Consider the following 27,111-nt stretch of genomic DNA (forward strand, 5'->3'; position numbering starts at 1 on the left):
ACTGCAGGGGAGCAGTGACTGCTCCTCTGCAGCTCCTGCTCTCCTCAGCTGGTAACAGCTCCCCAGTTCCCTACACGGAATTCCAGTGGCACTTTGAACCCGTGAATACTCAACTGTGCCTGACTTCTCCAGCAACTGGAGAACAGTAAATCCTTGGAGCACAGAACTCCACTTATACTCACCCCTGAGTCCCATTAGTTAAAAGAACTAAATGCAATTTTAATTTTTTTTTTTTTTATATATTTGACTTTAAATTCTTGAACAAAACTGTCCCAGCTGTAAAAAGAAGGAGGGTCTTACCTGTCACTGAGCTCTTGTGTGCTTTACTGGGATTGCACCAACCTAAGGATGCTGCTGTGTCCCAATCACTGTCATGGCAACACCCCAAACTGTCAATTTGTGTCCTTAAATACATTCCTCCGACAGCCTGATGTGCTCACGAGCCTCAGTTTTCAAATCAAAGTTTATTAAAATGTCAAAAACAGACCTTACAGTTCCACATGGAAAGGGAGGGTGTACATGGGACAGGCCTGGAGTAACAAAGGCAGTAATGCTGCAGGGCAGGGCAGGATGGACAGACAGCCAGGGAGGACTCACAGCTCCCGTGGATCCATCGGGGGCAGGGCTGGGTGTCCCAGCACAGCCAGCACGGGGAACCCAGCTGGGCTGGGGAGCACGGGAGGGACTGCCAGGTGTGGAGGGGCAGAGGATGACCCAGGCAGGTGTGGAGGGGCAGAGGATGACCCAGCCAGGTGTGGAGGAGCAGAGGATGACCCAGGCAGCTCTGGAGGAACAGGTTTGGTTTTTAAAGCCCCATCAAGCCCCAAGAGCCCTTCTGAGACCCCGACTTGGTGCAGCAGCAGCACCGTGGCTACCGAGGGCTCGGGAAGTTTGTGCTCAGCTCTGGTCTCACATCACAAACTCCTCATTTCCAGCAATCATCAGCAAAGAGCAGATGGAAGATTTAATACTCTGAGTGCTTAATTGCCCCTTCTGCTAAAAATTAAATACTGGATCATCTGAATATTCGAGACAGACATATAAATACAAAAGCAGGTACATAGTAAAAAACATTTAATTTCTCAAGCACACCTCTCAGACCACCACCAGAGAGGGCCTGGTTCTCATCCCAGCTTAGCACAGCCATGGAACCCCATCCTCCTGCCCCTCAGGGACCCAGCAGAGCTCTGGGTGCTGTGCACGTGGCTGAAGCCCTTCCCTGGGCTGGGCTTTCCTGCTTTTCCAGTCGGGAAGCGGCTCAAGGCACAGGAGCCACCACCGGCTGCTTGGGGTGAGTCCTGAACATCCCTCACCTACAGAGGATCCTGCAGGGTTCAACCACGCTGATGCAAGGGGGAGGAAACTGTGAGTAACTCAGGGGCTCCCTCAGCCTTTTCCTGACACCCAGGGGCAGCCAGAGCTCCAGGGAAATGCCTTACCATGGGATTTCTCCTTCTTTGTGCATCTGCGCACTGATTGCTGGAGATTAAGTCAAATGGACAGCACTGGATTACTCCTAAGACAAGCTTAACACAAAATACAACCTGCATTCAATACATGTACAATAAACAGATCACCAGAGCCTGGGAAAGCACAGGATGTCCTGTGCTGTGCAGCCACACCAAGGGAAGAGTCAAAGGTCCTGCTGCTGACTCTGGAGGAACAAACCCGGGTGAAATCCTGGAGAAACGAGCCCAGCCTGCCATGAAATGAGAGGATGTTCCAGCCTGGAGCTGCAAGCTGAGCCAGGGCAGGCTGCTCCCATCCCTCTGAGCTCCACACCAAAGCTGCTTTAATCAAGTTCTAGCAGAAACCAAACAAAGCCTCGGGTGCCCTCAGGGCCCAGCTGCCCCCAGCAGTCCCAGCCCTGGCCACAGGAACAGGAATTCACCTCACCTGCAGCCACTGTGAGCATCCAGGGCAGTGAGGGCATCCCTGGCTCAGCCCCAGCCCTGCCCAGGGCCCTGCTGGGCTCCCCAAAGTGACTCCAGAACCCACAGAGCTCTCATGAATCAGGGAGCAGCAAACAAAGGGGAGAGAGGAAATTAATGCTGGAGTGGAGATAATCTCCCCTTTATCTCACTGCACTGCTGGGCCAGCTCACATTTTCCACTGGAAGTCATTTCACTTAAGAGATGATGAGGGGAGATTAAGCAAAGTTTTTATGCATCATCTGAATCCTGGGTTTCAAAAGGCCTCAATTAATATTGGTCAGCAATTAAATATCCTTTAGCAAGGGGCTGTAGCTCTGGTTCCCAGTGGAAATCCAGGGTGGCTGAGGAGGTGACTCCGTGTACAGATTTCATATTAAATTGGGATTTATTCCCACTTGTGCCCTCAGGATCAGGCTGGGCTCCTGCTCACACCATCACCTGTAATCCCTCTGGGATTTCAGAGGGCATTTTGTGGTTAATGCAGGAGGCAGCCGAGTCAAATTTCCTCTGTGATTATGAGGAAAACAACAACAACATTTGTCACCAAAATAAGCAAATCAGACACTCATGGAGGAAACCCAGAGCCATTTTACAGAGCACATTTTTTCCCCTCTCATTTAAACAGCCAAAAGTCAAATATTTCTACAAAATTTAGGATAAACCTTTCTTCACAGCTATGTTAGAAACCTGTATCTGAACCAACCCATGGTGACAACAGACCTGCTTTGTAAAAGGCCCAAATAACTCCTATTTTACACAGATCTCTCCTTGTCCCGGTCTGTGCAGGCAAACCTGTAACTCAGATCAGGCACACTGTAAAATTCAACAAACATCCAAAAGCCTCCAGTGCTGCTTGTGCTGTGCTGCACAGAACAGCTGCAGTCCAGACTCAGCCAGGATATCCAAAGTCCTGTGTGACCAGGAGCACATCCACCATCAGAGTCCTCCTTGCATTTCAGATGTGTAACAAGGCAGTTCCTTGTCTCTGGAAGGGAACTCCCCAAACCATCCCTTCATCTGCGTTCAGCAGCAGCAGCAGCAGCCTCTGGGATCTGCTCTGGTGGCACTGGGTCCCCTCAGCTCCAGCAGCGTGACAGCTGTGCCAAAGCAGGAGAGGCTGGCAGAGGTCTCTGAGGAAGGAGCCTTGGCAAGGGAGGAGCATGGAAATTCCTGGTGGTGTTTGATCCAGTCAGTTCCCCCCGTGGATCAGGGCACTCCCACAGAAGTTTGCAGGACTAAAGCTTTATCAAAACCATCCTCAAGTCCATCCCAGTCAGTCCTTCCCACATCCAGCTTGTTTATCTTTCATAGATAAAAAAAAACAAGAAAAAAAAAAGATTTCCATAGGAAACTGATTATCGCTTTCTCCCCTCCCCCTCTAATATTTTGGCACAAATGCATAAGATATTCACTGCAGATATAAAGAAACAGATAATTGGACAGCACTGACAAAGTTATGAGACTTATTTGGCAAATGTGAACCATAAAAACAAGTGCTAAGGGTTTTTTCCAGTTGTGGAAATTGTTTGCCACGACAGTTGCTGCAGGGATAAAAAGTATTAAACAGTCTGGAGCATGTATGTTTAAAATGAACATTTTATAATACAAGTAAATACACACTCTCCCAATTTCTCCAGGCAAAAACACATCTTAGAGCATTTTCATCAGCTGGAACAGTTTCCCACAGCACAGAGGGCTGGTTGTGTCTGAGATGTCCTGGCTGCTGCATGTGACAGCACAGGCTCCCCCTCCAGGGCTGCTCCACAGCCAGGCCTGGACATTCCAGCCCTGCTCCACCTGGACAGGAGCCCCTCGGGCTCTGGAGAGGCAGAGACTGGGAAGGCACAGCCCAGAGCTGCTGGCTGAATGCAGACAGACTGCAGAGAATGAGCCTGATGCTCCAGGCAGGGCTCCCCAGGGACAATTCTCCCTCTGGGAGCAGCTCCAGTCAAACATTGCTGCAGCAACACCACAAAGAGCCCTCGGGTGGGCTTTGGCTCCACGTGAATCCAGGCTGATCCTTGAGGGCATCATCCCTGGGCACAGGCAAGGCTCTGCCTCCTTGCTGCAAGTCCAGGGTGGGAAATTCCTTCCTTTTGGGAACATTCCTGGGGAATTCCTTCTTCTGGGTGTTTGAAATGCCTCCTTCCCCCTGCTGCTGCAGTACTGGTGTACATCAGGTGGGTGGGGAAGGAGTTCAAGAGCAGGAGCCATCCTGGAGCCCTCAGGCTCTGGTGTTCCCATCCTGGAGCCCTCAGGCTCTGGTGTTCCCATCCCAGGGTTCCTCAGGCTCTGGTGTTCCCATCCCAGGGTTCCTCAGGCTCTGGTGTTCCCATCCTGGAGCCCTCAGGCTCTGGTGTTCCTGGGATGCTGCAGAGCCTGGAGCTGTGTGAGGGAAGGGGAAGTTTCCTGGCAGCTGGGATGGCTCCTGTGCCACACACAGCCTGGAGGCAGGTGAGCAGTGCCTGCTCTCCACTGAAACAACATCCAGCTCTTCATCCTCACCAACTCCAGCTCCAAATTCCAACTGCAGTCCGACCAAAGTGCCGACAGTTTCAGTGGAAGTGGCTTAAATGGGTATTTAAAAAAAACAACAAAACAAAGAAAACCCACTTCTTTTTGTTTTTGAAGCAGATTTTTTTCTCATTGCTTGAGTAACTGGGGAGTTGTTTACTAAGCCTTTGCTAAGGGTGTTGCAGTCCTCGTTCCCCAGGGCCCCAGGGGGTTCCTTAGGAGACGCTGGAGCAGCGGATGCTGGGGGAGCCCATCTGTGTCAGGACCTTGTCCAGCCACTGCAGGGGCCCGTTGAGGTGCAGCTCGATCCAGCAGGGAGTGCTGGTCACCGTCTGCCTCCTGCCAGGGGAGAGCACACAACACCACCGTGACCCACAGACCTGAGCAGACAGAACAGGCTTCCCAGCTCCTGAGCTGCCTCTGCCCTGCGCTGCTGATTTCTTTTAAAAACCCACCCTGTCCCTCCATATTTGTTATGATCCCACAGGAGCAGCTTGCTATTTACTGCTCAGATTCCTGGGAACAGGCAGCTGATTCCCTGAAGGGAAACAAGGTGTCAATCCAAGCAAAACCCATTTTTCCTTTGCAGACCTTTCCTAGTTAGACATCAAGGTCTGTGTTCACCAAGTATGTTCAGTTTTCCTATGCACAAGACAAGGATATTCACTTTTTACTGCACCCTTGAGTTTTAGTAGAATGTGGAAGTGCTGGGAGGAGCTCACCCCAAGCCCTGCAGACCCTTCCTGCATCCATGGCCCTGCTGGGCCAGGGCTCAGCTGCTCTGACCTTCCCCTGCACGAATCCCTGTTCCCCTCCTGTCACTCTCCCTGAGCCCAGACCCCACAGGTATCTCCAGAAGGCAAAGCACAGAGATGGGGAGGAAAAGAAGGAAAGGGAGACCAAGAAATGGAGCCAGGGGCTCTCCCTCCCTTGCTGAGGCATGGCCGAGGTCTTGTTCCAGGGACAGCTGCTGTGGAGGAGGGAGATTACAAAGCAGGAGAAACAGCCTCGCCTTACACCCCCACTTCCTACAGAAGCTGCCCTTGGAATCTGGTGATGGGAGGGAGAACCTGGAATCTGTGGGACCAGGGACAACCAGAGGTGAAAAGGGGACTGACCCTGTGCTTGGGGGGGCTGCCCTGAGCTCCCACCACCATCCCTGTCCATCACAGGCTGCTCATGGAATTGGCTTCTCCCCCTTCCCTGCACCAGATCCCTGGCACAGAGGAGCACTAAACATCCCCATCACCGCTCAAAGGTGAACCAGGGATCAGGGAATGGCCCTCTGGATGCTCCACAGGAACATCTCCATCTCTGCATCACATGGAGAACTCTGTGGCAGGGAGAGCAGGATGGGCAGAGCAGCCCTGCCCTGCAGGGATCCCTGGCTTTCCGTAAGTCACGCTCCTCTGCAGCTCATTAGGGCCTGGCTGGGAGCCAGCCCTGCGCTGCTCTGGCCCCAGCTCAGGACGATTTCAAAACAAAATGGACTCCAAACATCTGGAGAAATGAAGAAAGTGGCAGAGCAACGTGCAGGGCCTGGGCCCCAGCTGCTCCTGAGGCCTCTCCCCCTCCTGCAGCAGAGCAGCCCCGGAATGGCAGCGACCCCACGGAGCTCTGAGTGAGGCCACAGCTTTAAAGCGTGCAGAGTCCAGTGTTTCCACATCACTCTGGGCTTAAACCCTCACCAGCTTGCCCTCTCAGAAAATTACACCCATTTTCCACTGAATTGCATCTCCCCTGCTTGTACTATCCATCCCTACTCTCCCCTGGATGTTTGCTCACCAGTGGGGTGACAGAGCAATTTTCCCCATTTTCAAACAGCAGTGACAGCTCTGCAGGGCTCTCTCTCCCAGGCAGGAGCTGAGGAGGAGCACAGCCTGGGGTGATCCCTGATCCAATCCCAACAGGCACAGCCCATCCCCGTTCCTGAGCAGGCCGTCCCCCCTTGCAGACAGCACTGGCAGCTCTGCAGGGCTCTCTCCCCCAGCCTGGAGCAGAGCAGGAGCAGCCCAGGAGGCCCCACCTGTACTCGGCGCCCCAGCCCTTGACGAAGCTCATGCGGATGGTGCACATGCGCGTCAGCTGGTACACGGCCTCGAAGCCCTGGTTCACCGACTGCGCCAGCAGCGCCGCGAACTCCTGGTTGTTAAAGATCTTCAGGTTACAGCCTGGGGGAAAGGACACAGCAGGGACACACCGTTGGCTCGGTGGCATTGAGAATTCTGGCTTTTCAGAGAACTCCAGGCTGCCTTCCCATGTCCCCAGAGCCCAGGGACAGGAATGGACGCTGCCACATTTTCACAGGGAGAATTCTGAATGCTGGAGCCCCCAGCAGACTGTGACTGGAGAGACCAGGCTTGGGATCCTCCCCTGGAACCTCCTTCTCTTTCCTGGACACCATTTCCTTCCTATTGTAATTTAAAGGCTGCCTGTGACCGAGCACTTGCCAGCAGAGATCCCTGCAGGCCTGGAGGGGAGGAACGCACAGGGTGAACACAGGAGCTCCCTGCGCTGGACTGACACGAGTCTGTCACAGAACGGGGGAGCTCTGCAGTGAAACCACTCTGACACTCCAGGAAGCAGCTCTGAGGGTTAAAGAGGTGCCAGGGCTGGTGCCAGGGCTGCTCCTGCTCAAATCCTCTCTCCACTTTCACTGTCATGTGCCAAACACGTTCCTTTCAAAACACAAGTTTTTCCCCTGATGTTTAGCCCCAGCTAAACAACTGAGAACAACTTATCCAACTGTTCTTAGGGGAAAAAGGTGAAATATAATAACATCCTTCAGAGTTTAGATAAATAAATAAATGCCCCACTCTTTAAAAAGTGTTTCTACGTTTGCTTTCTCCCAGATAACCATAAACAAGTTAAAACTCTGAAACCAGGCACTCAGCTAAGGCTCATTTGGGATTACACATGGGCCAAGGCTGAAAAACAACATTTGGAGTGGGATGAATTGTGTTTTGCTAAAAATCACTTTGTGAGCCTCCTCTCCTGGGCTGGACTCCTCTGGTGTGGAGCAAAGGGTGACCACAGCAGCTGCAGGAAGCAATGCCCACTTCTGGAACCAGGCAGGAGCCCAGGGCTGCAGTCCCAGGGAGCCTGAAGGGAAGGTTGAAGGGTGGAAGTGCCAGGGCCAGGCTGAGCTCAGGGAAGGAGGAATTAACTCCAGGAGGACCCCAGTGCTGGATCCCAGCCCTCGGGAGCACTTGGGATCAGGTCTCCCCATGGGGGAGGGAGGCAATGACTCGATGCTGTCAATGAGGCAATGAAGAAACTGCTCCAAACCCAGCAAAGATTTGAAGAGCAGGCGGCCAAAGACTGTGGCAAAAGTGGGGAGAGCTGGATCCAAAAACTGAGCCTGAGCTGGGTCTGAGCGGAAATGTGGGCTTTTCATGTCTACAGATGTTGACTCCAGCCAGGGTGGACTCCTGTGATGTGGTGGGGAATTAAGTCATAATTTGCAGCACTGGCAGCTGCATCTGAGAAAGGAAACCCATTAGGATGGGCCAGAGCTTGGAGCGTATGGATCTCCTCTCAAAAGAAAAGAATTCAAATATTTCTAAACAAAGAAGTTCAGTTTTTAAATATATACAGGCTTTTAACTGTAAAGAAGTCAGCTTGTGTAAGCTTAGCTAAATAACAAAATTCCATTTCAAACAGCATCTCCTCTCTTACCAGCTTTTTTGCATTTATCTAACAAAAAAGCCTTTTCTTCCCAAGTAGATGAAATAAATTATCTTGTAATGTTTCAGCAAAAACTTCAGACTGTAACCAGAACAACAAGGTGTCTGCAAATGTGATTTCTTTAGAACAAACGATTCACACAGAGGAAGGGATTTTACAAGAGACCAGAAAAAAAGGAGCGATTTAAATCTATTATGGGTGAATCTAAATCAAGAGAAATTTCTTACCATTAGTTAGAGGCACAAACAAAATTATCAACGTGTCTGTGAGATAATTACAATACAACAACAGACTGATAAAACACTGAAGGAACAAGGGGCAGATTCAGCTCTAAGTTGTGCTAAGATTCTGTTCTGTTAGATGATTGTAGTGCAACTACTGGAGGCTCCACAGCAGCTTCCTTCAGCAGTACCTCCATCCCTTAAGCTATAAAAATGCCCTGCTGGAATTGTCGAGTGGCTTCTAAAAGAGCAAAATAGATTTTCCAGAGAATTTGTGGGCTCCCCTTCCCTGGAAGTGCTTCAGGCCAGGCCGGACGGGGCTTGGAGCAGCATGGGGGAGTGCCAGGTGTGGAAGGGGACGTTCCAACCCAATGTAACCCAACCCAACCCATCCCAGCGCAGCCACGGTATGATTTCAGAGCTGCCCGGAGTGCCCGGAGCAGGGCAGTGCCGGGGTGTGTGTGCCCTTACCTGGCGGGATCTTGCACACCGTGGCCGGGTGCCAGCCGTAGCGCTGGTTGCAGTTCGGCGACTGCACGAAGATGGCGCTGTCGCTGAGGCACTCGGCGAACACCTCCCCGCCGATGTAGTACAGCCTCACGCCGCGGCCTGCCACACAGCGAGGGTCAGCGGGAAACACCGGGGAAAACACCGGGAAAAACTGACCCCGGGGATGGGATGGCTCCCTCAGGGGGGAAAACACCGGGAAAAACTGACCCCGGAGATGGGTTAGCTCCCTCAGAAGGGAAAACTGACCCCGGGGTTGGGATGGCTCCCTCAGGGGAGATGAACTGCCCCAGGGCCTGGGACGATTCCGTCAGGGGGAAAACCACCGAGAAAAACTGACCCAGAAGTTGGGACTGCTCCCTCAGGGGGGGAAAAACTGACCCTGGGGTTGGGACGGCTCCCTGAGGGCAGAAAAATGTGCCAGGGGTGGATGGCTCCCTCGGGGGGGAAGCACCGAGGAAAACTGACCCGGGACCGGGATGGCTCCCTCAGGGGGAAAAACACCGGGAAAAACTCACCCCGGGGATGGGATGGCTCCCTCATGGGGGAAAACTGACCCCAGGGCTGGGACAGCTCCCTGAGCCAGCTCTAAACCAGCAGCTCAGCCACCACTGATGGAAACTCTGTCCCACTGGACGTTCCAATAAACTGCTCCATGGGCAGGCGAGCTGAGGGAGGCAGGAGCAGCAGCTCCAGTTGGAATTGTACCTCCAGCCCCAGCCAGGTCCCTCCAACTCATGCACACTGATAGTTTCCATATGAATGTTCTATCAGTTAACACATGAAAGTCATCATTTCTATCAGTTAACACATGAAAATCATAATTTCTTCTGAAAGTCATCCCAGCTGGACACAACTGTTTGGAGATTTACTCAATGATTCAGAATGGAATTCCAAGGCACTTCCAAATCCTGGCCTTTTGCTGAAGATGACTTTGTGTACCAGGACACATACATTGCCCATAGGTGTTTACACAAATCATTAAAATCTCAGTTAATAAAGGAACAAAGTTGAAGAATACGTTTTGTTGCTCAAATAAACATTTGATGTGGTCTCACATTCCTGTCTGAATGTGCTGCTTTCATCCTTCCACCGAGCAGAAGGACTCTGCTGCATTTAAAATCTGATTTCTGAATCTTGGTGGGTTCTGGGGATTGGAATATAACAATCTTCAAAACAAGTGAGAAAAGATCCTCCTGTGCAAAAGGGAGGATTCTCCAATTGCTCGGGAAAGGGGAGCAAAATTAGGACAAAAATTGGGTTCATTTTTGATAGGAGTCATCAGAAAACAGTAAAGAACAAGCAATTGACTTTTAGCAAAATTGCAGAAATTTGGGATGTTCCACTTAGAACAAGTTTCACTGAGAACAAATTGGCTGGGACCTTGGAGGAAAAGTGGAAATTGAGATGACAATCAAGGAGCTCAGTTTCCATTTATAAAAGGTCACTTAGAAAATAAAATAGTGCAGGAGGGGAAAAGAACACAGAAAATTATCCCTGACATCCCTCCAGATACACAGTGTGTGAAATGGTTTAAATTCTATGACATGCAGCAATTTTAGCGTTCCTTGGTGCATTTTTATATTACAATTATGTGAAAAATCACAATTAGTGTTGTTGTATGGAGGATCAGCCTGACATTCCCACCCTAAACTGGGCTCTAAACCGGCTAACAGAGGGTTTTGTAGAGGGGTTTTTGAGAGGGGTTTTTGAGGAAGGGTTTCTATGGAGGAGTATTTGAGGAGGGGTTTCTATGGACGGGTTTTTGAGGAGGGGTTTCTATGGAGGGCTATTTGAGGAGGGGTTTCTATGGAGGAGTTTCTATGGAGGGTTTTCTACAGAGGGGTTTTTGAGGAGGAGTTTTTGTGGAGGGGATTCTGTGGAGGGGATTCTGTGGAGGGGTTTTTGAGGAGGGGTTTCTATGGAGGGGTTTTTGAGGAGGGGATTCTGTGGAGGGGTTTTTGAGGAGGGGATTCTGTGGAGGGGTTTTTGAGGAGGGGATTCTGTGGAGGGGTATTTGAGGAGGGGATTCTATGGAGGGGTTTCTGTGGAGGGGTTTTGAGGAGGGATATTTGAGGAGGGGTATTTGAGGAGGGGTATTTGAGGAGGGGATTCTGTGGAGGGGTTTTTGAGGAGGGGATTCTGTGGAGGGGTTTTTGAGGAGGGGTTTCTATGGAGGGGTTTTGAGGAGGGGATTCTGTGGAGGGGTTTTGAGGAGGGGTTTCTGGGGGCAGCGCGTTACCGATGTGGCGCCGGGTGAGCTCCACGGCCGCGTTGCGGTTGACGTTGGACAGCAGCCCCAGGCAGAAGCGCTCCGAGTTGGAGGGGTCGGTGAAGCCGTCCACGGTCATGGAGGGCTGCGAGGCGTGGAAGGTCTCCCCCACCCTCTGGTTGAGCTCGTAGTAGGAGATGGAGCACCAGAAGGCCGGCTCGCAGTAGGTCACGGGCTGCAGGTCTGCACCAAACAAAAGCCACATCAGCCACAGCAAGGGAAAGGGGGATGGAAAAAATACAACCCAGCTGGTTTGGAATATTGTTCTGCTTCATTCCTCAGGCTCACTTCAACCAAGGTTTCTTTTTAATGGAGCACAGCAAGGAGGTGACATCAGCCCTGGAGCTTCTGGCACGTGGAGCAATCACAGATAGTCAAAGGCATTACTCACTTAGCAAGTGGGGTGTCACTGAGCAGCCTCACACTTGGGGGAAATTAAATAAATAAACTCAGCTTTACTATGAAATGTGGGATCCCTTTTAGGCAGACAGTTCCTTAAGGAGACAAAGAAAAGGAAGGAGCAGAAAACCTTGGCAAGCATAAAGCACAAACCTGCTGTCCATAGCACAGGTGTGCTGCACCCTAAATCTGTGCACTTGCAATCAGTAAATCCAACTTTCCTTCTCACTGACCCTGCTGTGACCTCTCTGGCACTGGTGAAACCAGTAGAGTCTGAAATATGCCCCAAACTGCCTTTAACAGTGGCATCAAAGTGATTTAAAAACCTTCTCAGTGCACTGAATCTCCAAGCACCACAGGAAAATCCATCTTCCCAGCAGGTGGAGGCTCAGCTCTTCCCCCGGGGTCCTGGTTTGCCTCATGGACCGAAGCCAAGGGGCTGAAGCTGAGGAGCAGAGGAAGCTGAGGCAGCCTCAGGAAGGCAGGTGGGCACTCAGCACTGAGTGATTTCACTGCTCTACTGAAGCCCAGGAGACTCCAGCAGAGCAAGGCTCAAGGAGAATTTCCTGGAAATGCAGCCCAGGGAGGTGCCAGCCCTGCTGAGAGCCAAGCTGAGCAGGGACTGCAAAGCAGACCCAGCCAATTCCTGAGTGCTGCTCCCCACATCCAGGGCAGGAGAATTCCCTCCAGCCCTCCCCCAGTTCATCACTTCATCCCCATTCAAATGGTGCTTAAAGAGAGAACAGAAGAGCTCCCATCTGGCCAAGGAGTTAACATCAAGCAGCAAAACCCAGGTTTTTCCCGTCTGCTGCTCCTGCAGGGCTTAGGAGAATGTGAGGCTTAAGAGATCAACTCCAAAAAAATCCACCACCCCAGCCTCCTCTCACACTGTCCAGGGTCTCTGCAGAGGTCTGGGAGCCTTTTCTCACCTGTACCTGTTACTCCATAACCTTCAGGCACAGGCTGGAGCAGCCAAAAGGCACCTTGGGTTCCTCTCCACTGCTGGAAGAGTTCCCATTAATCAGGAAAATCACTTTGCTTTCTGCTTTGTTACACGCTTTGCTGACAACAAATAAGGAATTGAATAGAAGTACATCTGGGGAACTCTGTAATCCTTAGCAGGCTTCACAATCCATGACATTTGGAGCTTGTACTCATCCCCAGCTTCTTTTACCTGCCACTTCCTCACATTTGAATTTTACAGCTCAAAGCAAGCCCCTCTTTGATAGAAACAGATTATTTCACACATCCAGGAGTGCCACAAGTTTACTGTCCCTGCCTTTTTCTCCTGCACGTCCCATTTGGTGTTCCCACTGGAAACTGCCACAGCAGGCAAGTTTTCCCAGCAGCAGCTGTGGCCACCTCAGGACTGCTGTGGGCTCTGAGGCCCCAGCAGAGTTTGGAGAGAGGCCCAGCAAACACCAGCTCTGCCCAGAGCCTCCCAAGGTGAGCGCACCCACCAAAGAAAACACATCAGTTCCACATGACTGGGCTCTTACTCCACAGCAAGTGCTTTTCTAATCAAAACGCTGCTCAGCTCCAGAAAAATCAACTTGTGTTGATCCTTAAGTAATACCCTCAGGTTGGTGCTATTCAAGTTATAAAAACACTGAAACCTCTCCATGGTTTTGTGGTCCTTTCCTTCAGAAACCACCTCCACCTCGCTGGGGCCCAAGGGAACTGTGGATTCCTCACTGAAGGATGTACAGAAATTTTATTTCTGGCTTATCTGCAGCCTGAGGAAAGACATAAACCAACAAATCCCTGTTTGAGGAAAAGCTTGTCTCTAAAAACTGCAACCAAGTTTTTAATGATGCTGCTTTCTCCTATGATTTGTAGTTTTAAACCTCAGCTTAAGCTGCTGTAGGATGGGCATGTTCTCTCTTGTGTTAGAGCTGTCCTAAATATTCATTTTCAATTTATGGCTTCAGTGTTTGGGGAAAAGGAAGAGAATGCAGCTCTGCTAAAGCCAAAGAGCCCTGTGGGGGTACACAATCAATAAAACAGGATACATGAAACCCAGGCAATTCCTGCCTGAATCGTCTCTGCACAATTTCAGCCTTGACTCAGAAACAGCTTTGCTGTCAGAAGTATCCTCTGGGCCCTGGGATGGTCCCAGCCCTGCATCCTCCCTGCCAGATCAAAGTCCTGGGGAGAATCTGCTGTGTGCTCTGCAACACAAGAGGTTGTTACCCTGGTTCCAGGGAGGGTGCTGATCACAGTGTGGCCCACAGCTCACTCAGAGATGTTCCCTGTGCCAATCCCAGCCCTCTCCTTGGGAACAAGGAGATGCTCCCTTCCCCTGCAGCAGGGAGGGCTGGCTGTGCCCTGGGACAGGGACACAGGGACAGGGATGTGACAAGGGCCGTGTGCTCCCTGCTCTGGCAGCTCCTGTGTCAGGCCCTTCATGGGGCAATCCCTGACAATGGATTTCCTGTGCCCCAGAGATGGCCCCCTCGGGACAACAGTGGGTGTGTGACCACAGGGCTGCTCCTCAGCCAGCCCCAATCCCTGACTTCATTCCCAGTGCCCACAGAATGCTGGCAACTCTCCTTTCATTTTGTTTTTAGTATTTCCCTCAGCCCGTGTTTCAGCAATAGGGAAGAGATCCTCGGATCTTGTGACTTCCACTTAAAGCTTTTGTTTGACAACTGAAAACTTGACAAGTGTAATTTGGAACCAAAACTCCAACACTTCCAACTCCAACACAAACTGAAGGGAGAATTTTTTTAAAAATCCCAATATGTTACCTTGCAACACTTTTGTGCCTGGAATGGAAAGATGAAATTCCCTGAGCTCCTTCCATCCCAGTTTCAGCCTGCCATGGAAAACCTGCCCTGCCCTCGAGGTAACCCTGCCCCTGGTGTCACACTTGGTTTGCCTTGTGCTGCTTTACTGCCTCTGGAATATGGCCATGGGATTTGGGTCCAAAGTTCAGTTTACACAAAGTGAACTGTCCTAAAAGCTTCAGGTAGCTCTGCTCAAACAAACAAAGCAATCCTGGGACATTGTTTTCTTCATGGCAAAGCCCACCCTCTGCTCCAGAGCTGAGAAACCTCCTCCTTGCACACACTGCTGGGGTTTGGATTTCTGTTCCATTTCCTCCACAGACACACAGAAAGCCTCTTTGGACTCCTGCAGAGCAAAGTCCAGCCCTAGACAGTGGAGTTTGCTTCTCCAGGAATGACAGGAGTGCTGCAGCAGCTCACCAGCAGCTCCTTCCTGGGCTGTGCCCATCAGGCTGAAGGTCTGACTTCCCTGAGAGCAGCTCCTTGCTGCTGATAAACCATTTACAGCACTCATGTGATGGCAATTTTGCCCTTGGACACTTTTAAGTGTGGATCAGCTGCTCTTTCATTTCTTATTTCGTAGCTTCCTCAAAGGCAAAAATTTACAATAAAATTAAAAGCAACAAGAAGTTCTTCATTTGTGGAAGCTCCTGCCTGAGAGCAATAAATATGGTTTGCAAGAATTCAAAGGCATTTTTTAATGCTGGTAAATTAAACTGCTTCTCTGCTGTCTGCTCCTCAGACTACAAAGAGACTCCTCATGCTTTACCAGCTTCACCTGCTCCTTTTTTTGTCCCCAGACAGCACCTGAGACATCTGATGTGTTACCAACCAGTGTCCCTGTCAGGAAGGATATGAGGGCTCTCTTTCTTAGGAACTCCTCTCTGCCTTATGGAAGGCAGATACCACTTGCCAGCTTGAGTTTGTTACATGGAATTGGCTTTTTAAGTTGGAAAAAAAAAAAAAGGAAAAATTGCAAGAACATCTCATCAGTTCTCACTGGGAAAAATGAAATAAAAATGTCTCAGTCATGCATTTTCTTCTTGGGCTGTAGCAGTTAAAGAAATAAAAGTTTTGTGTTACCATGGCAATATTAAAAAAGGAGGTGGGGGAAGAAATCCTCTGTTCAACAGCCCCAAGATATCCAAAAGTCAGCCAATGACTGACAAATTTTGGAGCAGTGTCAAAGTCCTGCGTGCCAGGATTAAAAGCATATGTAAACTTTATGGCCATGGTTATTCCAGAGGAGTCTCCAGTGGGCTCTGTCTGCTGCCTTAATGAACAGCTGGGGAGCTGATCCTGCAGCCAGGCAGAGCTGGGAGGGATTTTTATGGCACAGCAATTCCAAACAGGCCAGGAGCTCGGAGTGATGGAGATCAGAATGAAAAGACGGGGTGGAACTTTTGAGATAACAGAGGTGCAGAGAGAGCCACAAAAGCTCTCCCTTCTCCTCAGGGTTGCCCTGTTCTGCCCCAGGTGTGGGATGAGACAGTGCCAGCCATGGCCTGACAGAGCCCTTGGGGCTGGAATGTGCTCCCTGTGCCCAGGATGGAGCTGGGGGGGGAAACAACTCCAGACTGCAGAGTGATTTGGGTTTGGGTGAGGAAAAGCAGCTGCTGTGAGCCACATCAGTCCTCCCCTGCATCTCCCCCACCAGCACCACCCCTGGAATGCTGACCATGACCTCTCCATTCCCTGGCATTCCTGCATATTCCCTGCTCATTTGGGCTCTCCAGCCCCACACCAACCAACCTCCTCCGCTCCTCTGTGCTCAGACCATGCTCAGTCTCACAGAATCACACAATTCCAGGATAGGTTGGGTTGGAAGGGACCTTAAATCCCATCCAGTCCCACCCCTGCCATGGCAGGGACACCTTCCCCTGTCCCAGGGTGCTCCAGCCTGGCCCTGGGCACTGCCAGGGATCCAGGGGCAGCCACGGCTGCTCTGGGAATTCCAGCCCAGCCCCTCCCCACCCTCCCAGGGAACAATTCCCTGCTCACATCCAACCCAAAGCTGCCCTATGGGAGATTCAAACCATTGGAATACTGCAAGAAGTGCACAACTTCCACAGCATCATCCAAATGTCACCCTCTTGGCTGTAATTACAGCTGCCAGGATCATGTGCTTACCCAGGTTGTTGTGTGCTGGAGACATGGGGTTTGGTGATAGGTTTGGAGAACCTGAAAATCAAGAAGGGGTAATTACTGCTATGGAATCTGCACCAGGAAAAACATTCACAGGATCTGCAGGGCTGCCCAGGCTTGTTGGAGGGACAGCCCAGTGCTCACTGCAGCCTCATTTCTGACACTGCAGCTTCTCTCATGTTCACTACTCCTTAAATATCAGCTTGCTGCCCCTTCACAGGGAATTCACTGGAGCTTAACCCATTAATTTCCCACACTGAGCAGCACTTGGCTGTTTTGCTTTCAGGTACAATCCTGACAAATCCAGTTAGCTGGGCATTAAAGAGCTTGGGCGCACATTGCCAGACAAAATAAAATTAAAACCATAACATTTATATCCCAAATCCTGCTAGGTTTGGGACAATGGAGTGTTGGATCAGGTTACACAGATCTGACCAAAAAGCTGTCAGAGTTTTATCCTCCATCATGTAAATTTGCCACCAATTCTGGGCCTATAATTTCAGTATCTGCACTTGGATGTCCCATGGATGCAGACAGATGGTGCAGCCCATTTTTACATTTCCTTTGACATTGTTCTGAGCTGGTTTCTTTATTTTTTTTTTCTATAAAGAGGGAAGTCCATGACATGTGAACATTAATACGGGCTATTTGAACATAATATATGGATTATCTGAACATTAATTAGGTACCCTCATTCCAAACCTGGCTACTTCTTTTTGTGGCAATGAGAGAAAACCTGGACATTGAACTTCCTTTGGGACACAGCCACTAAATTAAAACCCCAAAGGTGACTCACCTGCATCCATGCTGGGGTTCATCTGGTGGTCACTGGTTTCTCCATCCTCACTCAGGTAGCCTGGAGGAGGGGTCTCTGGAGGCACAAAAGCATCACACTGTTAGTGCAACTGAAAACTCTGGATTTTAGGCACCAAAAACATTCACTTTGTCATTCACAAGGAGCTCAAATTCTTTTTTATTACTTTTCTTTCTCAAGCTGCTGGAAGGAGGAGCCAGCACAGCCAGGGTGATATCCATATTTGTGAATAACAGAGGAGGGGGAAAACAAAAAAATCCGGATTTTCAGTCCCATGAAACTTTAAGCCATGGAGGCAGTTTTCTGTCCACATATTTCTCCTCTCCTGGAGTGCAGCTGCATAACTTGTCCATGCAAATAAGGTGTAAATTGCTTGTAAAATAGATACATAAATAGAAGAGCTCAATTCCATCAGAAATTTGGAGAGTTTTACTCAAAATGGCTGAATTTCATGCAAATCTCAAGCCAGTAAGGAAACATCCAGTTTAGATTTCACAACAAACTGAAGTTGCACCACTGAATGCAGAGGTGAGTTTAAACCCAACAAAACCAAGCCATGAACATGCTGAGTGCCCCATTTACAATTCCCAGCTATTCCTGCACTCTGTAGCTCCAGAGGAACGCTGGAAAGGAAGATTGCCAGGTTGGGACTGCCTGTGCTCTCTGCCCCTTCCCTCTGCTCCCCTATGGAAGACACAAGGTACCTGGAATGTAGTTGCTCTGGGGCTCGATACCTGCAGGGAAGTTAGTGTTCTCTGGGATGGAGTGGCTGTAGTCATCCAGGGGCGGGAACTCGGCCGGGATCTCCGTGTGCCGCGGCACCAGCACCGGGGGCAGCACTGCCAGAGAACAGCAGTGAGGGCAGGGAAACAGCAGGAACAGGAGCAACCAGGCTGGAGAGACAGCTTCAAACACAGGGCAGCACTGCCAGAGAACAGCAGTGAGGGCAGGGAAACAGCAGGGAACTGGAGAAACCAGGCTGCAGTGACAGCTTCGAACACAGGGCTCGTTAAGGGACAGGATTTGATGTTTGCCTCTGGAATAACAGCAGCAGGTGAGGATGCTGTTTATTCCCAGCTGGGAATGGGGCAGAGCTTATCTGAGCACATCTGCTCCCTGTGCCCCCTTGCAGCTCTGCTGGAAACACCATTTAGGAGACGGTGCACCCCATGATTCCCAAGGAATGAGTTTCCCATAGGATGGAGCAGGCAGGTGGGATTAGCATAAACATCCTGCCTGGCTCTGCAGATCTGTGCTGACATGCAGCAGAAGCTCCTGCAGCTCCAGATCAAAGTCTCTTCCAGAGGCAGGAGGAGACTCCAGAACAGGAAGCTTGGAGCTGTTCTTAGACCCAGCTCAACAGTTTATCCTGAATTTAACCCCAGCAGTGAGGGATGCACAGAACACTGCCATGCTTCCTGCTGTGAGTTACGTGCACACTGGGAACCTGCTCACTGGGATTTCATCATTTCCCAACGATATTTTCCCTGAGTGAAGGTTCATAAATTATGCTACTGCAGAGAGGAAGGGATTATCACCAATAATAGACAATGCCCTCAGAGATGTCCCCTGCTGCAGGAGAGGCTGGGGAGGGCAGGATCCCCTGGGAATGCCCTCAGAGATGGCTCCTGCTGCAGGAGAGGCTGGGAATGGCAGGGGTCCCCTGGGAATGCCCCTGGAGATGGCCCCAGCTGTAGGAGAGGCAGAGGGCAGGGCTGTGCTGTACCTGGGGTCTCCACTCTCTGGTAGTGGTAGGGGTTGACGCAGACCTCGTCCTTCTTCATGTTGAAGGCGAACTCGCACATCTCCATGGCGCGCAGCTCGTGGTGGCTGTGCAGGTCGGGCCAGCGCCACAGGCGGCAGTAGATGACGTGGGGGAGCCCCTTCCTGTGGGACACCTGCAGCCTTCCATCCAGGGACCTGCACGGGGGACACAGGGCTGTGAGCCTGCAGTCGGACAGGGACACACGGCCGCTTCTGCCCTGGCACGGTCACCAACAAACACCTGGCACGGCCACCAATACCCAGAGCTGCCAGGTCGCCGCTGGTGCCCATCCTCAGGGCAAGGATTTCCCTCCAAAAGCAGTAAAATCATGGAATCCCAGCCTGGTCTGGGTTGGAAGGGATCTTAAGAGTCAACCAGTGTCATCCCTGCCATGGCAGGGACACCTCCCACTGTCCCAGGCTGCTCCAAGCCCCGGTGTCCAGCCTGGCCTGGGACATTCCATGGATCCAGGGGCAGCCACAGCTGCTCTGGGAATTCCAGCCCAGCCACTCCTCACTCTCACGGGGGACAATTCCTTCCCAAATCTCATCTAACCCCACCCTCTTTCAGTCTGAGACCATTCCCTGTGTCCTGTCCCTCCACCCCTTGTCCCAAGTCCCTCTCCAGCTCTCCTGGAGCCCCTTCAGGCCCTGGATGAAGCATCCTCAACAAATAGTATTTGTTTTATGCAACAGCTCTGCTCTGGATTTCCTTTTGGATATCTGGATTTTTAACTTGTTTCTTTACTATTTTATGGTTGATTAGGAGGCAGAGACAGAAGCTACAGCCAGCAAGAACAGGACAATTCAGTGGCACTCAAAACACTGACATTTCCTAAACAAGCAGGGTTTGCACAGCTCTCAGCCAAATCTGCTGTGCTTGGAAAGGTGTTACACCTTAAAATGTGTGTTAATAAACCTGGACTCTTAAGACACAGATAGATGAATTTTCATTGTGACCAAATCAATATAGATACCATTTTGTAAACTTATCAACTATGTCTATATAAAGTTCAGGAACCCTTACAAACAACCCAGACTTCCACTTTTGTTTCCAAGTTGCAGCTTGAAAGCAAATACAGAGTTTTTACAGCATTGCTTATTTTTATTTTTACATCTACCCTGTGTCTCCAGCAGCTCATTTTTTCACCTAATCCCATCCTCACCCCAGAACAGCCTTTTCCTAGCAAAGCTTCCCAGGAAGCAGGACAAGAGTTTTCAGCTCCTCTCCAGCAGAGGAAAAGGCTGGAGCAGGGTCTCCTCCACCCTGGATGAATGGGAGCTGCCCCCAGGCACTTCCTTTGAAGTCTAACCCTTCATTTCCCTTGCTTTTCCTAATGACCCAAATGAAACACTTCAGGGCTTTGGTGAAATGAAATATTTCTCTTTTTTAATTTGTCAAGGAGAGAGAAAAATAAAGAAAATTGAAATTTTACTCAGAATTATTTCCCCTGGTTCTTTGTGTTGGCAGCAGAGTTAGAAAAACAAAGCGAACCCAAAGCAAAGCACACAAACAATTATCCCAAAGAGGCTGGGCTCATCTTGGCTGCCCTAACAGAGTTTTCCCAAAAGCTGCTCTGGCAGAGCTTGGTACCACACACACCTCTGCAAACACTGCTACAACAACAGGCAAGGCAAAACACAACTGATTCCAGCCAAAACTGGGGAGTATTCCCAAGGACAGTGGCTACACCTGAGCTGCTGGGAAAGCTGGGAATTCTGGTGTTGATTTCACTGGAGCCAAGACTGCAGTGATGTGACTTCCAAACTAACCAGGTTTAAAAAAATACATATGAAAATATTCACTGAATTTAGCAAAAGGAGATGAGACAAGGAATAAACCAGGAGTGCTTCTCCATCCCCCTCACCTTAGCCTGCCTGGCAGCATTTCTGGCATCCAAGTGAGGAACAAAGAGAAAAAAGAAGGCTCAGAGAGAATATTCCAAGCATCCCAGCAGTGGGAAGGGTTACTCCTGCCCCCAGTCTCCAGCAGCACGTGGGCACTGTGGATTTGGGCAGAGCAGCTGAGCTGGGGCATTCACACAAAATGTGTTTGACTTTGGGGTGATTTCCAAGGATGGGGCTCTCCCTGCATTCCCCAACAACAACCTCCCCAATCAGCTGGGGTGGGAAAGGCTCTTCCTGCCCCCACACAGGCTCTGCCCACAGCACAGATACAGATGGAATTCCCTGCACTTTTATCTGGAGAGACTTTTTACAATGACACAGCCATCTGGTTTATTTTCCAGCCCAGCAACCTCCCCTCTCCCCTCCGTAAGAGATATGGTAAAAGGAATGATATTCCCCCAAAGCCCTGGGAGTTCCTTGGGTTTTTCTGGTTGGGAAATCTCTCCTCAGGCTCCCCATGAGGGATTTGGGACAAACCAGCATCACCTGCACGTCCCTGAGAGCGTGGCTGGGAACTGGGCAGCTCCACTTGCTGCTGCTGTTCTGCCCCAACCCTCCAGGAGCATTTTCCTCAGCCCTCAAGGGGCTTCTTGTCCCAAGGAACAGCTCCTGGTGTGGCTGAGACGGGGCAGGAGATGAGAGGAGCCAACACTGCTCTGCCCCAGGGGTGACCCAGCACAGGTGCCATGAGCCATCCCATAATGATCTCCAGGGCACACACAATTTCTTCCTTCTCCTGGTCCTGTTCTGAAGCACGGGCTGACCCCAAAGGCTGATCCCAAAGCATCCCAGAGCTCAGCACAGCCAGACTTCATTACAATCAGCAGAATTTAACCCCAGATTTCCTGGGGACGCTGAACTGTTCCTCCCTTTTACCTTTCCTCAAACCAGCCTGGGCCGAGCAGTTCTCCCTGTACAACTGCCTTGATATATTTATTATTCCATACTATTTAACAGGATTGCTTTTGAAACTACCAAAAATTTTTGGGCAAAATTTAGTATTGGGTTTTTCTCTAAAAAACCAGCATGTTGCAATGTATTTGCAAGGGTAAGGCCACAAGGGTGGGCACCAGCCAACCTGTGCTAAGTTTGTTATCAAAACCTCAGCAATTTGTCAAAGCTATTAGAACAACAATTGTGCTAAATTAAGAAAGAAGAGGCTGAGAAACCGAATACCAAGACCACACAAACTAGATAACAGAAGGCTGAAACACCTAGACCAGAACCAATCACCTACTCCAAGAAATACAAACAGCAAACGAGTGAACAAGACAAAGACACCAATCAACAAGTGTGTGCTTAGTCATTTGTACAATCTATAAATATATGTGTAATGTAAACAATAAACAACTTCTACTTAATCATATTAATCAGTTATACAAGAGTCCCACAATTCCACAAAACCAGCACAGTTTGTGCTCTGTCATCCCAGTATTCCAAGGAGTCCTTGAGAGCCAAAACCCCTCAGGCTGAGCACCTTTAGCAGGGATCCATCCTTAAAGCCATTTCCTAGGGAAATGTACCACACCAAGCTGCCTCTCCAAGGCCAAAAGCTGCTCAAAGAGCAAAGGGCATCAGTGAGGCTTTAATGGCAAAACCAGCGAGGGGAGGGAAAAAAATGACAGCAACATCGAAGCTTTATTTTTAAACAATCTGTCTGAACTAAACAGGAGAACATTGCACAACCTGAATTTGATTTCCAGGCCTGACTGGGGTTTTTTTCTGCTTGTTTGGGGTTTGTTGTTGTTGGGGTTTTTCTGTTGGGGTTTGTTTTGTGGTTGCTTTTTTTAACTGTATTTAATTTGAAAGATCCTGGATTGCGAAAGACAAAAAACCCACCCCACGTTCTGAAAGATTTTGGTCAATTTATTTGTTCCTCTTTGAGCATTTAGCAGCTATCTTTAGATGGATACTGAAACTCTGCCTTGCACCCATCCTCCTGCTGTAAAAGCAAAGCTGAAATCAGGGGTGCAAAACCCAGGAGTGCAAATTAAGGAGAGTGATCTAAGCAATCAAAGAGTTTTGCCCAGGTTGGAAAAATTCAGACTTACTCCATTAGAAATCCAATCCCTTCCCCTCCCTATCAGTTTTATATCCCGGTCATTAATCTTGCAAGAGAGCAAAATGCCTGGAAAACTCAAGTATCCAGCAACATCACTGTGTGCAAAAAAGGAAAGAAAGAAAGAAAAACCATCAGGAGAAAAAGTGAAATTATTCACTTTAAAAACCACAAGCAGGAGCTGGTTTTTAAACCCATGACTAATAAATTGCCAGTTGCTCCAAAATGCACCAAGAACTGTGGCCACAGGCTGTGATTTTCTCCTGAACACAGAACATGGTAAGCAGTTCCTTACTGGCCCTGCAGTAGGGAAACTGCATTTATTCCTGCAGCAGAATCTGGTGTTGTGTGCAGAGCTCTGCAATATCCACAGGGCTTCACTGAGCACTTGGAGAAAATCTCAACTTTCCCTCAAGAGCGGCCAAATCAACAAGAGGGAATAAAAAAATGACCCACACAGCACATTTGTAACTCCAGAGCTGATCCTCTGCCATCTCTTTCCCCTCAATTTGCTCAGCATCGCTGAATTTTCCAATTTCTGGGGCTCTTCTAACAGTGCTGTATTTCAAAGTCTGGAAAAAGAAGTTCCCTGTGTCAAGCTGAGGTTTGCAATGTGCTACCAGAGAGGAAACTAATAATTAACACTCCTGTTGAAAATTTATAGAAGATTAAAATAATTAATAAATGTAATTTTCAACATATGCCTATGGAGAGGGAAAGTTTTTATAACCTCCAAATGAATGGAGTTAAAGGATTTTCCCAAAGCAAAAGAAAAGTTCTGAGGCAGAGCCAAGACCAGGAGAGAAGAGTGAATCTGTCCCTCAGTACTCTCAGTGATCACCCCTATTCTGTGCTGGTAAATCTCTCATCTGGTTCTTTCTTCCCACTAAAATCCTCTTTTGGATTTGGAAGGAAACCACACATCCCTTACAAAACAACCCACAGCACCAGGTAAAGAGAAATTCATCTTTCCTGTTGGTGCTGCACAATTCCTCTGCCCGAGTCTCGTTTTTCTGGGTCTGCAAAGGAGCTGATAATGGCAAAAATTACCAATATCTCCTGTGGAAATGGTTTTTACCTGCCCATTTCCACCCCAGTCCTTGCAGCCTCCCTTCCCCCTCCAGGGCTGCAGAACTCCAGCCCTGGGAGTTGATGTCAGGATCAGATTATGACAGCATGAGTCATTTATTAAGATTCCAGTAAGCTCTTTAGCAGGTGCCTTGAGACCGTATTTTTCAGAGTCTAATTTCACATTCAGACATAAGTACATTTTATTGGTTTACCATAAACTCTCTGCCCATTGTTGCTGCTCCACAGAGCCTTGTCCCCCTTCCAATCTCAGCTGAATTCAGATTTCTTTGAAGCTATGGAAAGATCTCATTTTCTCCTATATCACCAACTATTTTTTCTCCTGTATTTTTCACTGATCTCTGTTATTTACACCCCTTCTGTTTCTGCCCCAGCTACAGGATATTGGTTGGTGGCTACCAAACCCAGCTCCCTCTCCTCTATTTTTAGCCATTTTGTAATTTTATGCCCCTCTATTTCTTTCAGCTCCTCCTTTTCCTGATAGCCAGGAGCACAGCAAACAAATCAGATACCCCAGAGACCCAAGCACACCTCCTCCTACCCCAGAAAGGACAGAATATATCCTAATGCTTAATTAAGGCTTAATCACAAACCCACTTCCAAACTTCCTAATATACATTCCAATATTTCTGCCTTTTCTCCACTGAAAATATAAGTGGGATTTGAGGTTGTGTTTCTGAAAGTATTGCATCCCTGGTACCTCTAAATGTGAAACCCAGTTTTTCTAAGCAGTCCTGGTCCTTTTATTTATTTCAGCAAAGTTTATTGGCCCAAATCTGTGTCAGACTGACTGAAATTTATTTGTGCTTGAGCCTTAAGGGTGCAGGGAGGGGACCCAGGAGAGGTTTCTGAACGTGCCTTTTTGAAAAGTCATTTATCAGAGCCTGTCACTCCTTCCCAGAATCCTGTATTTAACTCCAGAGCTGAAATCCAAAACCCAACACTCTTTCATCCAAGCAAAGCAGCAACTTCCCCTCTCCCAGGAGACTCCAGGCATCCTGAAGGGGCCGTGGCCTTGCATGGGCAGGGCACTTTCAGGAGGAGAAAAGGGATGGATGGAAATGCCAAGGAAATTCAGATCATCTTCCACAACCCAGAGTGCATCCACAACAAAAGCTCTTCAAGGGAGACTGAATTACTGGAGCACATGCCAATCAGAAAGGAGAAAAAGGCAAAAAAAGCTGCTGTAAAGCTCAGTTATTCTGTCTGCCTCCATGGTACTTACACTGATTTACATTTAATATCCAGTTTCTACGTGCATCTTCTTGATACTGTAGGAAAAAACACTCCTATTTTCACTGAAATCAAGAGAGGTCTGCAAATCAGCATCAGCTGTTGATATAACCCAGATAAACCAGAGCTAGAGAACCCAGGAAAGAAAGGAAAAAGAAACTTGTGCTGCACAGTGTTTGGACAGACGCCTCACACCAAGAACTGCTGCCCCAAATATGTGTGTGCTAACAAAAGCAAAGGGGATTATCTGAGGGAGGGTGGAAAATGACAGTTTTAAGACCTTGGCCTCCCCTCCACAATATATACAATTCCCAGTGCCTTCAACAGAACCTTCATATAAATACCAGAGTCAGAACTGGCTCCTCAGACAAATGTTTGTGCATTCTATCAAGCTGGGCCAAAGCCAACATTTCTTATGGAAACATTTCTGGTGGTCCTGGACAAAGAATATGTTTACTTTATAGCAGATATAGCTAAAAATACATTGTGCTCCAGCCTCCAATTATCTTGTTTGGAATAGTTTGAGGCTACTCGAGGCTTGTTGCTGTTATTTTCTTTATTATACAGTGAAAATGCTGCTGCTTTTCCTGTAATTTGAAAAGCAGCTATTTGCAGGTCTGCCCATCTGCGTTTGGACCTCCCCCGCACGGATAATGAGATCCAGGGTGAAATTTTCCAGAGTGCCCATCTCCCATTTCCAAAAGCAACTCAAGGCAGAGATCAATGCTCTGCTGGAAGTACAGAGGCCTTTCAAGTCTTCCCTTAATCCCACTGCCTCTGTGCTCTATCGCTTTCCAAACTGGCTTAGCAGCCCCTCACATATGTAATTATTTGCACAAACAGTAGCAATTAACAGCACACCACAAACAGGGGGACCTGCTCCCACAGACTTCCTCCAGCTCCTCCCCAGGGATGTCCTTTGGGATCCATCCCCACGTGAGGGGTCTGGTCTCCTTTCAATAAAACCCAGCTTGCTCACAAAAATCTTTCTGGGCTCCTTACAGGCTCTCCCCTCTTCCCAAGGAATTATTTCCCCAGCTCTGTATTCCAGAGGAGCTTTCCCAGCTCCAGTGAATCAGTTGTGGGTGAATCACTTCCCATGTGCTTCATCCCAGAGCAATTCCCACAGGCTTCCCCCTAATCCCGATGACACAGAGCGGCCCAAACAAACCCTGGAGTTTCCACCAGGAGTTAACCAAGGTGTGTGCTGAGGTGAAAAGGGTACTGGAAGCAGGCTCTGTTCATTTTACAGCTCTGAGTTGCTCTGTTGTGAGTCACCAGCCATGCAGGAGCACTCCAGCCCCAAAAGCAGCCCAAAAGAATGGGATGTCTTTGGGGAGTGCTGCAGATTTCAGATGGAGCTGCTCATGAAAAACTCACACGAGTTAATATTGAACAGTCCCTTCTGTTGATAATTGCCAGTGAAATCAGTGTTGGCTGTGTTTGCAGGAAGCATTTTGGAACCTCCTCTGTCTCATAATCAGCTTTTACAGCACCTCAGAGGAGGCTGAGGGCAGGCAGGAGCTGCTGCTGCTTTTGGGATTATTACTCTGATCTATCCTTACAGTAAGAAAAATGGGTTCTTTGGACCAGAGAGGTGGAAGCAGCTTCAGCTGAAATATATATTTTTCCCACACCTCAGACTCTCAGCAGCAAAAAGGAAGCCGTGTATGGGGCCTACCTGAAAGGTTCCTTTCTTCCTGTGACTTTCCAGAGCAGGGGCAAGGGTTGTTTTCACGCAGAGAAGTCACTCCCTCAGCCAAGATAATTATCTCA

The 27,111-nt window shown here is 49.2% G+C and overlaps 1 protein-coding gene across 1 annotated transcript in view; it reads right to left on the bottom strand.

Moving 5' to 3' along the window:
• Positions 1-449: 449 nt before the first annotated feature.
• SMAD3 (SMAD family member 3) overlaps positions 450-27,111 on the bottom strand; it is a 68,072-nt gene continuing 41,410 nt past the window's right edge. The window contains exons 2-9 of the mRNA XM_059482583.1: positions 19,009-19,202; positions 17,987-18,121; positions 17,265-17,339; positions 16,454-16,504; positions 11,106-11,318; positions 8,828-8,965; positions 6,475-6,619; positions 450-4,787 (exon numbers count right to left, since the gene is read on the bottom strand). Coding sequence (XP_059338566.1) covers positions 4,664-4,787; positions 6,475-6,619; positions 8,828-8,965; positions 11,106-11,318; positions 16,454-16,504; positions 17,265-17,339; positions 17,987-18,121; positions 19,009-19,202 — 1,075 coding nt within the window. The 3' untranslated portion in view covers positions 450-4,663. The remainder of the gene's footprint in view (positions 4,788-6,474; positions 6,620-8,827; positions 8,966-11,105; positions 11,319-16,453; positions 16,505-17,264; positions 17,340-17,986; positions 18,122-19,008; positions 19,203-27,111) is intronic.

The sequence above is a fragment of the Ammospiza nelsoni genome, chromosome 14 (genome assembly GCF_027579445.1).
Source record: "Ammospiza nelsoni isolate bAmmNel1 chromosome 14, bAmmNel1.pri, whole genome shotgun sequence".
In the NCBI taxonomy this organism is placed as follows: Eukaryota; Metazoa; Chordata; class Aves; order Passeriformes; family Passerellidae; genus Ammospiza; species Ammospiza nelsoni.